The sequence below is a fragment of the Phodopus roborovskii genome, unplaced genomic scaffold (genome assembly GCF_943737965.1).
Source record: "Phodopus roborovskii unplaced genomic scaffold, PHOROB, whole genome shotgun sequence".
Taxonomy (NCBI): Eukaryota; Metazoa; Chordata; class Mammalia; order Rodentia; family Cricetidae; genus Phodopus; species Phodopus roborovskii.
Window position 1 is genome coordinate 30,274,225 of NW_026126517.1, and position 13,822 is coordinate 30,288,046.

General features: G+C 34.4%; 1 protein-coding gene across 1 annotated transcript in view; it reads right to left on the reverse strand.

Annotated features, from left to right (window-relative positions):
- Positions 1 to 13,822, reverse strand: part of Ddx10 (DEAD-box helicase 10) — a 158,661-nt gene that overhangs the window by 123,778 nt on the left and 21,061 nt on the right. Inside the window, exons 10-12 of the mRNA XM_051197470.1 lie at positions 6,678 to 6,779; positions 3,305 to 3,392; positions 917 to 1,005 (exon numbers count right to left, since the gene is read on the reverse strand). Coding sequence (XP_051053427.1) covers positions 917 to 1,005; positions 3,305 to 3,392; positions 6,678 to 6,779 — 279 coding nt within the window. The remainder of the gene's footprint in view (positions 1 to 916; positions 1,006 to 3,304; positions 3,393 to 6,677; positions 6,780 to 13,822) is intronic.

Here is a 13,822-nt window from a genome sequence, read left to right on the forward strand (position 1 = left end):
AGTATTCAAAACCTATGCCCATCATTTGTAAATATTCCAGCTGCAGCAACCAAAAAAAAAAAAAAAAAACACAAAATACAAAAGTAGCTAAAAATCCTAATCTTTGGATCTTATTTAAAATGATGAAACTAGGAACTAGTAAATAAACATAAAGCATGTTTATCAAGGCACATGGTTTTCCACCCATTACTAAAACAGTTAATGTTATGTAACACTGTCTTACACTGCTATCTAACAAAAGGGCTTTAAAACATTACAACTGACAGATTATGTTATATTAAACATATAATCTAAAACAGAGTAAAAAATAGCAGCTTACCCGGGTCAAAATTTTTATTATGAGGGGGAAGACAAAAGGATACAAATAGTCTCATGTATGAAATCCTCAAATAAAATCTTTTTTAAAATTTTCTGTTAAACTCAATTTAAAAGTAAATATTCAGACCTTCCCTAAAACATGTTTTATCTCAGAAACCTAAGATAGACATTAAAATAATAAAACCCTAGGGTACTTCTAAAGATCTGGTCAAGGCATTTCCCTCAAAGAAAGCTGACTCTTCTTATAGGTGAAAAGGTCATTTTTGTTTTTGTAATCTCACAATTATTCGAACACAACCTATTAGTTCCATACATTTGGCAACCTGAGTCACTAAATTTTGCAACATCTTCCAACAGGAACTGGAAGTGTCCATAAGAGGAAAAGACTGAAAAAATAAACAAAACTTACAAATATAAACCTCCTGACAATAAAAACTAAAGTATTGGTTAATTTCTAAGAGTTAATTTAATATACATCTTTGCAAATTTCCAATGGTTTGTTCTAAGGCAAAGGAGAAGTGTTCTAAACTAGGACTCTTAGATGAAACACTAGGGACAATTCCTCTAGCTTTATTAGAGCTATGTTATCAATACTTACAGTGCATATTCAGTAATAGGTAACTTGCTCACATTAAATACTTCTTTATCCTTCATAAGATATACTGAACGTATGTAGGAGACAAAACACTGCAAAACAAAAATTTAATTACAATGCAATACCAGTTAAATATTAAGCTGAACCAAATCAGAAAACTAAGAGATAAAGTCAGTAGTAGTGAAAAAATATAAAATAGATCAACAAAACTGCATTTTGCATACACAGAAAAATAAACTGCTACAACTGTAATATTAGAAAAGATTTTGCATTTTATTCCATCAGTCTAACACAATACAAAATATCACCTTAGCTGGGCATGGTGGTGCAGTGCCCATAATTTCAGCACTTGGGAGATAGAGCCAGACATTGGAAATTCAAATCTAGGCAGGGATACATGAAATCTTTCCTCAATGGAGAAAATTCCTCAACTTCCCAAAAAGCTGCTGAATATTAATTATATAATTTTGACTACTTAATTATACTCAAGTGCAATGGGACAACACAGGCATAGAGTATCATTACTGATTATATATGCTTTTAGCTGAGCAAACGCCATCATTTTCCTAAATTGCGGTTTTCTTATCTATCAAAAATGCAATAATACCTTCTACTAAGTGTTATAACAATGAGAAATTCATACAGAATGCCCAGAATATCTTCTGAAATAAAGTACATGCAAATAAAAGATTTTTGTTGGTAATATTACTGTAATAGTCAAAAGAAAATTTTTTTCAACAAACTAAAATTTCACTATAAGTGAGCCACATTTTGACAGAAATGTTGTTTTTTCTTTTTTATTATAATTTCAAATAATTTAGCATCATTCTAGAAATTTTTACTTCCACCTTTTTTTAAATAAAACAATGCTCATGACACAGTTATGTCATCCCAATCTTATCAGTTTGTAAAATAAATAGATCTAAGCAAGCATTCTTACTTTAATGACAGTTTGTATAGGGCTGGGGAGATGGCTCAGTCAGTAGAGTACTGACTATACAAGATTAAGAACTTGAGTTTGAGTGCCCAGCAGTCACATTAAAAGGCTGGGCATGCAGAATGTGCCTGTAATCACAGCACTGGGAAGCCAGTAACAGAAGGATCCCTGCAACATGCAGCCCAGCTATTCTAAGTCTAGCCAGATGTATAGCTCTGTATAATAAAAGACCTTGTCCAAAAAATAAGATAATGATTGAAAACACCCATAATTGACCTCTGGTCTCCACACACATGTCCATACACATGTGTGCACACTTATATACATGCACATGCACACACAAAAATGCATACAGTACACATAAATAATTACTTAAAAATCTATTTAATTCTTCTGTCCATATTTCTTAAACTTACATTTCCTTGTATATTTCTACATTTATACCAATCTTTTCTACCCAACTAATCTTCCCACAAACTTTCATTTTCTGTCTCCAAAGGTATTAGCAATGAATGGTGCTGGTTCAAAGGAATTTTCCCCTGCAATCATCCACAAGAAATAATACCACATGCTTATAGGTTTTGCTCCATCCAGACTAATCAAAAACTAGAAAGTCACTTTTCTAAAACCAGATAGCCTGATGGTGCTGGGGAACAAAGTCATTCTGCTAAACCATGTGTGACACCAATAAGTCACATTGTTTACTTCAGGGTGCTAGTCTATAATTTTTGTACTAGAAGGTTAATTTCCTTTATTTCCAGTGAAACTTCATCCTTTCAGCATTTTCTACTACTGAACCAATAATCAAACAACCTGCTAGTCATGTAGTACATCACACTACCAGCATTTTCGCACCATGTGATTTTTAATTTCTAACATTTCTCCTAACAACTAACTGATCTGAAGATTGATTAGTCTGGCTTGGTATTCTGGAATGTACACACATTTCAAAATGTCAGCTGTACATCATAAATAAAATGTCAGTGTAAGCAATTTCTTACTACCACTCTTTTATTTCAGAAAAGCAACTCAAAATATTAAGCCATATTAACAATTCTAATTTCATTATTGAACATAATTTGCAAGAAATCTATGTCACCTAGAAATTTAGCTTAATACAAGACAATGTCAACCTCTCTATCAGAAAATGTAATCAGAACTTATAATAATTTTATTGACAAAATAAGAAGTTAAGCTCATCAAGCATACTAGACACCAGATTGCTTCAAACCTAAAAATCATCTTAGACTTTCCCCTGTGTCTCTAACAAGATTATACACAGGTAAATTTTAAGAAACTTTTTTTTTTTAATTAAGAAGTTATCTATGTAAAAATCCCATTGCTTAAACCTTTTAGCTATGGCCATGCAACATAGTAATAGCAGAAACTGATGAAATATAATGTAATTATATAAGTTCATTCCAAAACAAATCCTGAATTCATAGATGACTTACCCTTTGAGCTCTTTCTTTTAAATCTTGATCTTGAGCTAAAAATGATTCTAATTTTTTCTGAACATCAATAAGTTTTTCTGGATTGATTCTTTTTAATAAAAAATAAAAAAATAAAAGTTAAACTAAAAAGCAATCTCAATTTTAAAAATAGGAATAATACATAGCATTTTCTTATTCCCCCTCAATTTGACTTTTAAGTATTAACATTGCTTCTCATATATGGACCAAGACAAGGAAGAATAACATAGGAAGAAGAAAATATAAGGACAGTAGACTTGAGTAAGAGGGGTTATCTATATTAACATCATTACTACCATTGGCTACTTCTTAATTCTATAAAGCTAAAAAGATTCTATAAATTTCAATGTCATTTTTGCAATTGGTCATGCTTAAAATCAAATATATAAAATAAATTTTAATTAAGTAAGATATAGAAACTTTTACCTATTTAAAAATTATACATTGTCAGAAACATTAAGTTTTTCTCAACTACGCTATAGCAAAAAATGAAAGAGTCTACATTTCAAAAGAGATTTGTTCTCCTAATTTCAAACTGATCATTACATTATTCCAATGCTAGTGTAGCAACAGGGAAACAGTAAGTGTAGATGAATCTGTTTTTCCTTTACTATTAAATTTTTCAAAACATACAAAGCTACTTAACCTCAACAATTTAATTCATGGTAAATTTTTATCTTCTATATTCTCAACCAGTCCTCTTACTATCTAACAGTTTAAATTACTTTTAGACAAACCAAACTGTTTTTTAGTGTCTCCAATACAAGTAAGACTCTGATGGACTCTACTATGCCCAATGTATACATCCTCAACTAGAAATTATGATCCTTTGAAATGAAAGAACAACCCACAAAATGATTTCATTCAAGAGGTATCACCCTTTCAACCTTCAATGATCCTTGAAAACTAATTTGTTTTCTTTTGTCTTACTTTCCTCTGCTGTATTTTGCAAAATTGTTCAATATAAATACTTTTTTAAAGGTGTCAGGGCTAGAGAGATAACTCAGTTGATAAAGTGCCTGCCACATATGCATGAGGATCTAAATTCAACTCTTCAGAGGCACTGTAGCATGAATCTGTAACCTTGACCCTTTTGGGGAGCATGAAGATGAATTGGAGACAAGCAGAACCCTGGAGTTCATTGGTTAGGCTGCCAGGCGAGATAAAGGGATAAGCTTCAGGTTCAGAGAGAGACGCTGTCTCAAAAATTAAAGATGGAGAGTGATCAAGGCAATACACCTAATTTGACTTCACACCTCCACAGGTACAGAGACATATGTAACCGATATACATGCACATATCACAAATACATCCCACACATAAATAAGAATAATAACACATACGCAAACAGGTTTTTTTTTTTTAATATTTTAAAAAACAAGGTAACTAAAGCCAGATGTGGTAGTAAATACCTATAATCTCAGCATCTGGAAAGTGGAGACCACCTCAGGCAGCCTGAACTACATAAGACCAGTAACCAATAAAAAAAGCTAGAGATAGCATCATTCTTAGTATAAGTGAGAACCTTCCAATTTTCCTACTAAAATCAAGAACAAAGCAGGGGGTACTAGAGAAATGACTGAGCAGTTAAAAACAGTAGCCACTCTTCCAGAGGACCAGGGTTCAATTCTCAGCACCCACACGGCAGCTCACAACTATCTTAGCTCCAGATCCAGAGGACCCGATATCCTCATCTGGCTCCCACCAGCACCAAAAACACAGCACAAAGGACAAACATGCAAGCAAAACATCCATGCACATGAAATGATAAAAAGAAAAAAAAAAAACAATGCAGGGAACTTTGTTTTCCAATATAGTAAAATCAAAAAGGGAAAATTAAAAGCATACTGATTGGGGGGAGGGAAAAAAAACTGTACTTTTTTGAAGGTGAAATGATGACCTACTTGGAAAACCAAAAGAAAGGAAGAAAATGCTCTTGGAACTATTAAAAATTATAACAAGTCTTCAGAATACAAATATACCCAAAGCTAAGAAAGTATGAATAATTAAAAAAAAAAAATCACAAAACTCCGATGAAAGAAATCAAAGAATAGCCATAATTTTTCTGTTTCAGGAAAGTTCAATCTTGTCAAGGTTTCAATCTATTTCTTGAATAGTGTGCAGATTCAATATAATACCAATACAATTATCAGCCAGTTATTTTATGGGTATCAATAAACTGATTCCAAACACAAGCCACAGGGCTGCCAGACTCCAACTTCAAGACTTAATATAAAGCTGTAATAATCACATCAGTACAGTAATTGGCAAAAGAACAGAGGAGAACACAGACCAATACACAGCCATATGTATAATTAAAAGATATTGACAAAGAAACCACAACAACATAAAGAAACACTATTAATCTTTCTAATAAATATTACAATTGGACATGTAAACACATGAATCCAGGGACATACTTTTAAAAAAATTCAACATGAATCATAGATATAAATAAAAAGCAGAAAAGGGCTCAGGAGATGGCTCAATGAGCAAAATATTACATGAGCAGAAAACCTGTGTCAGGCTCTCCAGTTTCAACTTGATAAAATGGACACAGCCATGCATACCAGAAACCCCAGCACTGATTGAGGAATGGATTAGGGGAAGATTCAGATAGATCCTAGGAGCTTCCCAGCCAGCCAGCCAGGTTCAGTGAGAGACCTCATCTCAGAAAATAAGATAGGAAAGCATTTGAAAAAGGCATCCCTGACATCAACCTCTAGTACACTCACACAAAATTTCTACCAAAGACCATAGAAGAAAATCTAGATGACTCAAGTTCAGCAATGACAGTAAATGCAGCATTAAAAGGCTAATCCGTGAAAAAAAAAATTTATTCACTAGACTAGACTTCACTAAAATTGAGAACATCAAGCTCAGGCATTCTTCTTCTGCTCCTAGTCCACCATAAGATGAACTCCTCTGCTCTGCCACAACTCCTTGCCATAACAACACAACCTTTGAAATCATGAGCCAAAATACTTCCTTCCTTTAAGATGGATCTCTCGGATACTAATTACATTGACACCAAGAGAAACCTTCATATGAACTAGGGACTCTTGAGTGACACTAATACCATAAATTGCAACAAATCATCATTCTGTTGGATGCTGATACTAGAGGAGACAGTGCATATGTGGGCTCAGGAATGTGGAGCAACTGTGCTTTCCTTAAAATTTGCTGTCAGCATAAAATTTCTGCATAAGACTTTTTAAAAGTCTTTTTTTCCCCTCTAAATCACAAACCAGATGGCGGAATAGATTAGGAGGAAGAAGGAAGTAAGTGTAGGCAAAAAGCACAGTGATGTCATGTTCTCACTCCTAACAGCAACATAGGAACAACTAGCTCGTACTTGATCTCCTTCACGGGTACTTTCTTCTGGAGAAGTTGCTGCACCATGCCTTGTTCTTCTGAGGGTAGTAAAATTAATAGAGCTTCTCCATCTTCTTTGTATCTAAAAAAAATAAAAAATTTTAAATCCATCAACACAATCCTCATTCTACATTTTGACAGTAAAATGAGTAGATGACATGGAATCAAGTTCACTTTAATTGGTAAATGCTAGAAAAAACCCGCTTTTAATTTTCTATGATGTCAAAAAAGTAGGACTCCAGTTGTCTTACATAACATTTCAATGACCTGATGTAATTCCCACTGTCTTTAAGGCTGTACCTCAAAAGTAGAGGTAGCATCTAAAAAAGATAAGCAATTAAACAGAATTCATCTTTTGAGACAGGAATCTCCATATTGTAGGCCAGGATGTCTCTGCTTTTGTATGTAACCCATGCTGGTCTCAGGCAACAACAGGCTCATCTCCAAAGGGAATATTTTAAAATAAGTCCACCCAAATATATCAAAGAGACTGTTTGCACCGAAACTACACAAGTATTATGACAAAATTACTTATTAAACATGGCAACCAAATCCACTGAAGAAATCAGTTTGTTGGGAATACTGACATATCATACTGACATACATATGCCTGTAATTTCAGAACACAGGAGGCTAAGGCAGAATTGCTGCAGATTCAAGGTAAGGCTGGGCAATACAGTAAAACTCTGTCTGAGAAAACCAAAATATATAAATCAATTAATCTTCCTACAGATTTTACTGGTACCTTTAAAAATAAAACTTTTCAGATTAATTTAAGAAATGGGCCTATTCAGGTAAATAACTGCAATCCTTGTAACTGCTCATCCCTCACCTAAAGCCAAGTCTTATTGCCATACCTTCAGGAATTTGTGCTGACACAGGCCAAAGGCTTCCCAAAGCACTGAAGTTGTTTGTGTTCCCTGAATATATTTACTAACACCACAGTGCCAGCTGGTACACATGAGCAACAAAACAGAATCAAAAGGGAATTTTTTATATACACAGAAGAAAACATAATCTCAAAGCATTCTTTACACTCATGCTATAAAGTCTGAGGGGCATATGCTTATAACTAACCAAGTAACTACTGAGAGGCCATGACTCAGGAATAAACCAAACACAAAGAAGCAGGACCCTATCTTGAAGCAACATAACACTTAGCCTAAGCAGAAACAGCAAACACGTTACGAGCACAAGATTTAGGACAACAATCAAAAAATGCCAAAGAAAGCCACAGGCAACAAGCGACACTAGTCAGAAGGAGAGAAGAACTATTCAGAAGTGCCAGAAGAAAAATATGACACAGCAGATGGAATTTCAGGTAGGCCTTTAAGGTAGAAAAGGGCCTAAGGAGTTCTAAAAGAATGCTGTGTCATGGTAGAAAAAACCAGACAATACAAAACTGATTTAGTAAAAAGAAACCTAAAAAAAGGGAAGGTCCACAATGGGAATACAAAACTGAACAGCAGGGGAGATGACTTAAAAAGGTATATCCAAGCCTGGTTTTGCACTACCCTGAATGTCTCTGCAAGAGGTTCTGTAACACTGTCTGCAAATAGTATTTTATCATTGAATGTTGAAAGAAAAACTGGCTTTAACAACTTAACTAAGAGATGGTACTATTTTTTTATGAAAACTAAAGGAAAGCTTTTTATCTTACATATTAATTTTAAAACTCACATCCACTCTAATTAGAAAAAAATATATATCCTCGTATGAACAGACTGAAAAAGATTAAACCATATCAAAATGTTAAGCTATCTTATTATAGATAATTTGTTAATTTTTTAAATCTTATTAATATGCCAGGCACTAAAATGGTGAGAAAACAGACATTAGGCTGGCTATTAACAAAGTTGACTGCCTATATGAATTGGTATTAAAAACCAGTAATAAATCCCAGCACTCAGGAGGCAGAGACAGGTGGATTTCTGTGAGTTCGAGACCAGCCTGGTCTACAGAGTGAGTTCTAAGACAGCCAGGGCTACATAGAAAAACCCTGTCTTCAGGGTGGTGGGGGGGGGGGAGTAATACAGAATTTTGATTGGTAACATAGAGGCAGCTATAAGAACATTATTACCTAATAATCTAGACATTAAGAAATTTGTCCAGAAATAATGACATCTTAAATGAAGCTTAAAGAATCAGCAGCCACTCTAACATTAAGAGCAGAAATACAGAAAGGACGGTCAAGTTTCACAAGTGAAAAGGTAGTATTTCAGAAACCAATGAGTTTTGGAATATTTTTGTCTTCATGCTTATTTAATTTTCTTATAAACATTAGAAATATGAATATATAGATATTCCTTTATCTAATTGTATGTTAGAACTGAAAAATTTGTTGTAAATACCTTCCTTGTTGTTTAATTGTAAAATTGTATGGCTCCAAGCTATTCATCTTCATTTACTACAAAAAAAGGTATGAATTTAAAACACTCCTTTTTAGCCATTAGATTAAATCATACATGATGGCATTAGTTATAAGCATATAAAATAAGATAGATGACAGACATCACAATTGCTGTGCTCTCTGAGGACAGGTTAAAAGTCAGAGGACATCCAGGTGGTGGTGGTATACACAGCAGCTAGATCTCTGAGTTCTAGAACAGCCAGGGCTATACAGACAACTCTGTCTCAAAACCAAAAGAGAAGTCAGAGGACAAGCAGAGAAAGTGGCGCCATGAATGAACTCAGAAAAAAACAGCTTATGTTTTGCTAAGTAAGCGTGAGGGAAAACCTGAGTTCAGTTCCCAACATCCCAGTGAAAAGCTAGGTATAACCATGCATGCCTAGAACTTGAGTGCTGGGAAGAAGGGGAGGGGGGGATCTCTTGGGCTTGCTGGCTACCAGTTTAAAAACAAAAAATCTTTGTTATACAATCTAGTAATGAGAAAAGAAGAAAAAGAAAACCGACTAATTGTTCTAACATATCTAAATGTAATAAAAAGGATACAGAAAAGAGAAGGGTGCAAAGGAGTGGCCTGAGGAGGATAATAGAAAGAGCCACACAGATACTGTGGGGAAAGCAATATAAAGAAACAATAATATAAAAGGCCCTAAGGCAACACCATATCTAGCATATATAAGCAGCAGCAAGACACAGAACAAGAAAAAGAAAAAATAAAACAAACAAACAAATAGGGACATGTATAGGCCTGTTGCTGACTAAACTAAAAAAGGCCTCACAGGAGTAAAAAGAATTTGAATTACATTTAAAAGATCACTTTGCCTCCTGGATTGAGTAACCATAGGAGAACAAGAGTACTGTAAGTAGCTGAGAAATGTGCCTCCACCAGCTTATTTCATCCCAGCCTTCAATGCTTCAAGTTACAAGACAAAGGATTCACTCTGCTCTTTATTAAGCCTTTTAAGCCCAGTTATCAAGAGACAAAGGCAGAAAGCCAAATAAGGAAGTAATTTCCAAATTCCCAGCTAAGTGACTTTTTAAGACTAGGAAATTTCACTTGAAAATACTGCTCCTATCATATACCTAATAAATTCATATTAGGCTTAATTGTGGAAACTGTCTTTTCTCTATTATTTCAGTTTGCAAAAAGCTAAGGACTCTTTAGAAATCCTAATTGATTCCTTAAAATATGAACATTTTCTGCAAAACATAGCACTTCCCAATTTAGAAATTTTAACTGGTTTACAGCTTCATACTTGCTGCTAAAATGTACACCAAAGACATATGGAAATGAAAAAGCTTGGCTCTGCTGTCCCCTAGTGGAATCATAGCTTATTATCTAAATTAACTCAGAAGTTTGAGAACTACAAATGAAGCAAAAATGACTGAGTTGGAATATAACTAAAATGATTTTTTTTTCTTTCATCACATATAAACTCCCATCTTATATCCTCGCCTCCCTACTACCATAAACAAGTGCTTACTTCCTAATAACAAATCTTCTGTCTTTTTAACTGCAAATTTTTATTTAAAATAAAAGAAGTCAAGCTTTTGAGTACCAAAACTTGCAAACCTTAATGACAATTGCTTTTAAGTGGCAAAATGTGCCACAGGACAGTTCAAAATAAACTATATCTTCACTCACTTGTCTCAAAAAGGACATCATTTTGTTAAATGGATTAAGGGAATTTTTTTCATTATTATAGATCCAATGAATTCATTAAAGATCAAAGAATCCATTATAACAGTAAATGCTTAGAGGCAATAAATACCTGAATCGCCCTAGTAAAGCATAAAAAAAAAAAGCCATATTCTCGAACTTCAGCAATTTTTCTAACAAATTCACTTTTTTATATTTATATAGTAACGCTCAACTCCAAAACCAACACTTTCTGGCAACCTGGTTTTAATTATAACCTAACACAAGATTTTAATTAGTTTCAATTTTTAATTTAGCCTTTATTCAATTCAATTATTTAGTCTCATGGCCCACAAAGCTTTCTCATTATCTCTAAACCCATTAATGGTCATTTGAAACCACCAGAGAAAAAAGTAAGCACAATAAATACAAACCTTTTCATTTGCTATACATCTGATATAGTCAATTCAGAATGTGTTGTTTATGTATGAAGGGTCAGACTTCTACTTTAAAAGTTAATGACTATGTTGAAAAATATACATTAAAATAGTCTTTAAAATAGTATTCTCTTCAGATTCAGCATTGCATAACCATCAGTTCCATAACCATCAAGACCCAATTTAATGCTCAGCATAGCATGTTCAACGATACTATATTTCAACCAATTTCTCCAAAACTAAAAACCTGGAATACTTTCCTTTTTTGAATAATTTCTTGATATGCTGAATTGTTCACTAATTTCATATAGAGAAATTTCAAAATGCTGCTAAATATATGTTATGAAGGAATCAGTGTCCACTTTCCACATCACACAACTGGCAGAGGTGAAAGGACTCTAAGTCATCATCTAGTCTAATATTTTTTTAAAGATACCATATACAATTATTCCTACCCAAAGACCTACAGGACCATAAAAAAATGCAGATATTCATGGGTGCATGCACCAATTTTTACAAACTACATGTTTACTAAAGGGAATTAAGTCACTGGGAGAAAAGATTTTATCATCCACCAGCTTCCAAAAGCTCTCATGAAAAAAATAATTCAAATGTGAACCCAAAATATCAAGGTGCGCCTTCTTAGAAACTGAAAACAGGGCTGGTGAGATGGTTTAGTGGGTAAAGGCGCCTGCCACCAAAGCCTAGAAACCTATGCTCAAGCCCTGGAACCCAAGTGAAAATGGAAAAGGAAAACTGACCCCACAAAGTTGTCCTCTGACTTCCACAGGCATGTCATGTGTACTCACACATGCATCATGTACTTACACACATACACATACAATAATAGTAATTAAAAATAGAACAGTTTTGTGTCCCATTTTTCTTAGCTCTCAAGAGAAAACAAATTTTAGAGACTAGTCTGTCTCACTGCAGTGATGTCTTCTACAGAACTTATTCTCAACTCTTACCTCTTGTTTAAAATACATTAATTCCAATTCAGAGACTTACTTTTGTACCTTCTAGCATATCAATCTACATTAAAAATATGCTTACTATTACAGTATTGTCTTTCTTCTTTTATTCTTAAAAGAAACACATTGGAGTATATTTTTACTACAGTCATGTTTGATGGTGACCCATGGTGCAAATTCAGATCAATCAGAAAACACTTAGACATTCTTAACAGTCTATGAAAATTGGGAAACAGGAAAGGGGACACTCTACTTCTTACTATGCTGTAGAAAAACATGAAAAACCTTTTTTTACTTCAGCTGAAAAAAAAAACTGTCTCTACATACAAAAATATCTATTATTTTCTTCAAAGTTAGCTAAAAACTGAATGGGAAAGAGAGAGGAAAAGAAGGAAAAGTTTGCAAAGAAAGAGGAAGTTTGCAAAGAAGGAAAGATGGAAGGAAGGAAAGGTACAGCAAGAAAGAGAGGACAGAGGCTCAAAGGGAGGGAGGGAAGAGGGGAAGGAGTAGGCAAAGATATGGTAGAAAGATTAAGCCAACTAGGGAAACAGTGCATCAGTCTCTGGTGCTCAGACCTGAAGACCCTCTTATCCCTGGGAAAGCCTTAAAGCCAAGCAGATGCTAGTCCAGTTAGATCAACACCAAACTGCAAGAAAGCACCAAGGAAAGCCATTTTGATGGTTAGTAAAACAGTAAGAAAATGTAAACCAAAGAAACAGTCCAACTACAGCTAATCATAATTAACATGACTTTAATATAATTAATTTTTATGTTATTTATAACTTCTAACCATTATAGATACTGTATTACAACAATTTTACTGAAATTACTCATCTTGTTTTTCTTTTTTGTTGTTGTTGTTCTCTATATGTTGTATGTGCATGTGAGTGTGAGTGTGGGCATGTGACGGCCAGAGACTGCTGTTAGTGTCTTCCCCGTCTGCTCTCCATCTCAATTTTTTGAGTCCATCTCTCACTGAACTCATCTCCTTGGCTAGGCTACAGCTGGCCAGTGAGTACCAGGGATCTATCCAACAGTTCTGGGAATACAGATGTGCATCACTTTGCAAGTGGTTTGTACATAGGTACCAGAATTCAAACTCTCGGGTCCTCATATATGCATGGCAGGCACTACAGACCTCACACATGCAAGGATGACAATTCCTCCACTAAACTATATTGTCAGTCCTCATTTAACTGTTTTTTATAATTTATTTTTATTTTAGGTGCATTGGTATATTGCTTGCATGTATGTATATGTGGGGGTGTCAGATCCCCTGGGACTGGAGTTACAGACAGTTGTAAGCTGCCATGTGGGTACTAGGAATTGAACCTGGGACCTCTGGAAGAGCAGCCAGTGCTCTTAACTTCTGAGCCATCTCTCCAGCCCTCATTTAACTTCTTTTTAAATCGAGGCCTAAATTGCTTAGGCTTGCCTTAAACTTACTGAGGCCCAGACAAGCCTTGAACTTTAAGATCCATCTGCCTCAACCTTCCAATCTCAGCAGAGAGCCACCACATCGAGATTTCATCTCTCTATTTTCTTAAGACCAATTTCTGGACAAGTAAATATTAAGGCAAAGAGAAGTACTCTAAGGCTTTCAAGAAGCATTACCAAATGTGAACCAGAAAGAGGTTAGCCATTTATAATTCTACAAATTTCACTGTA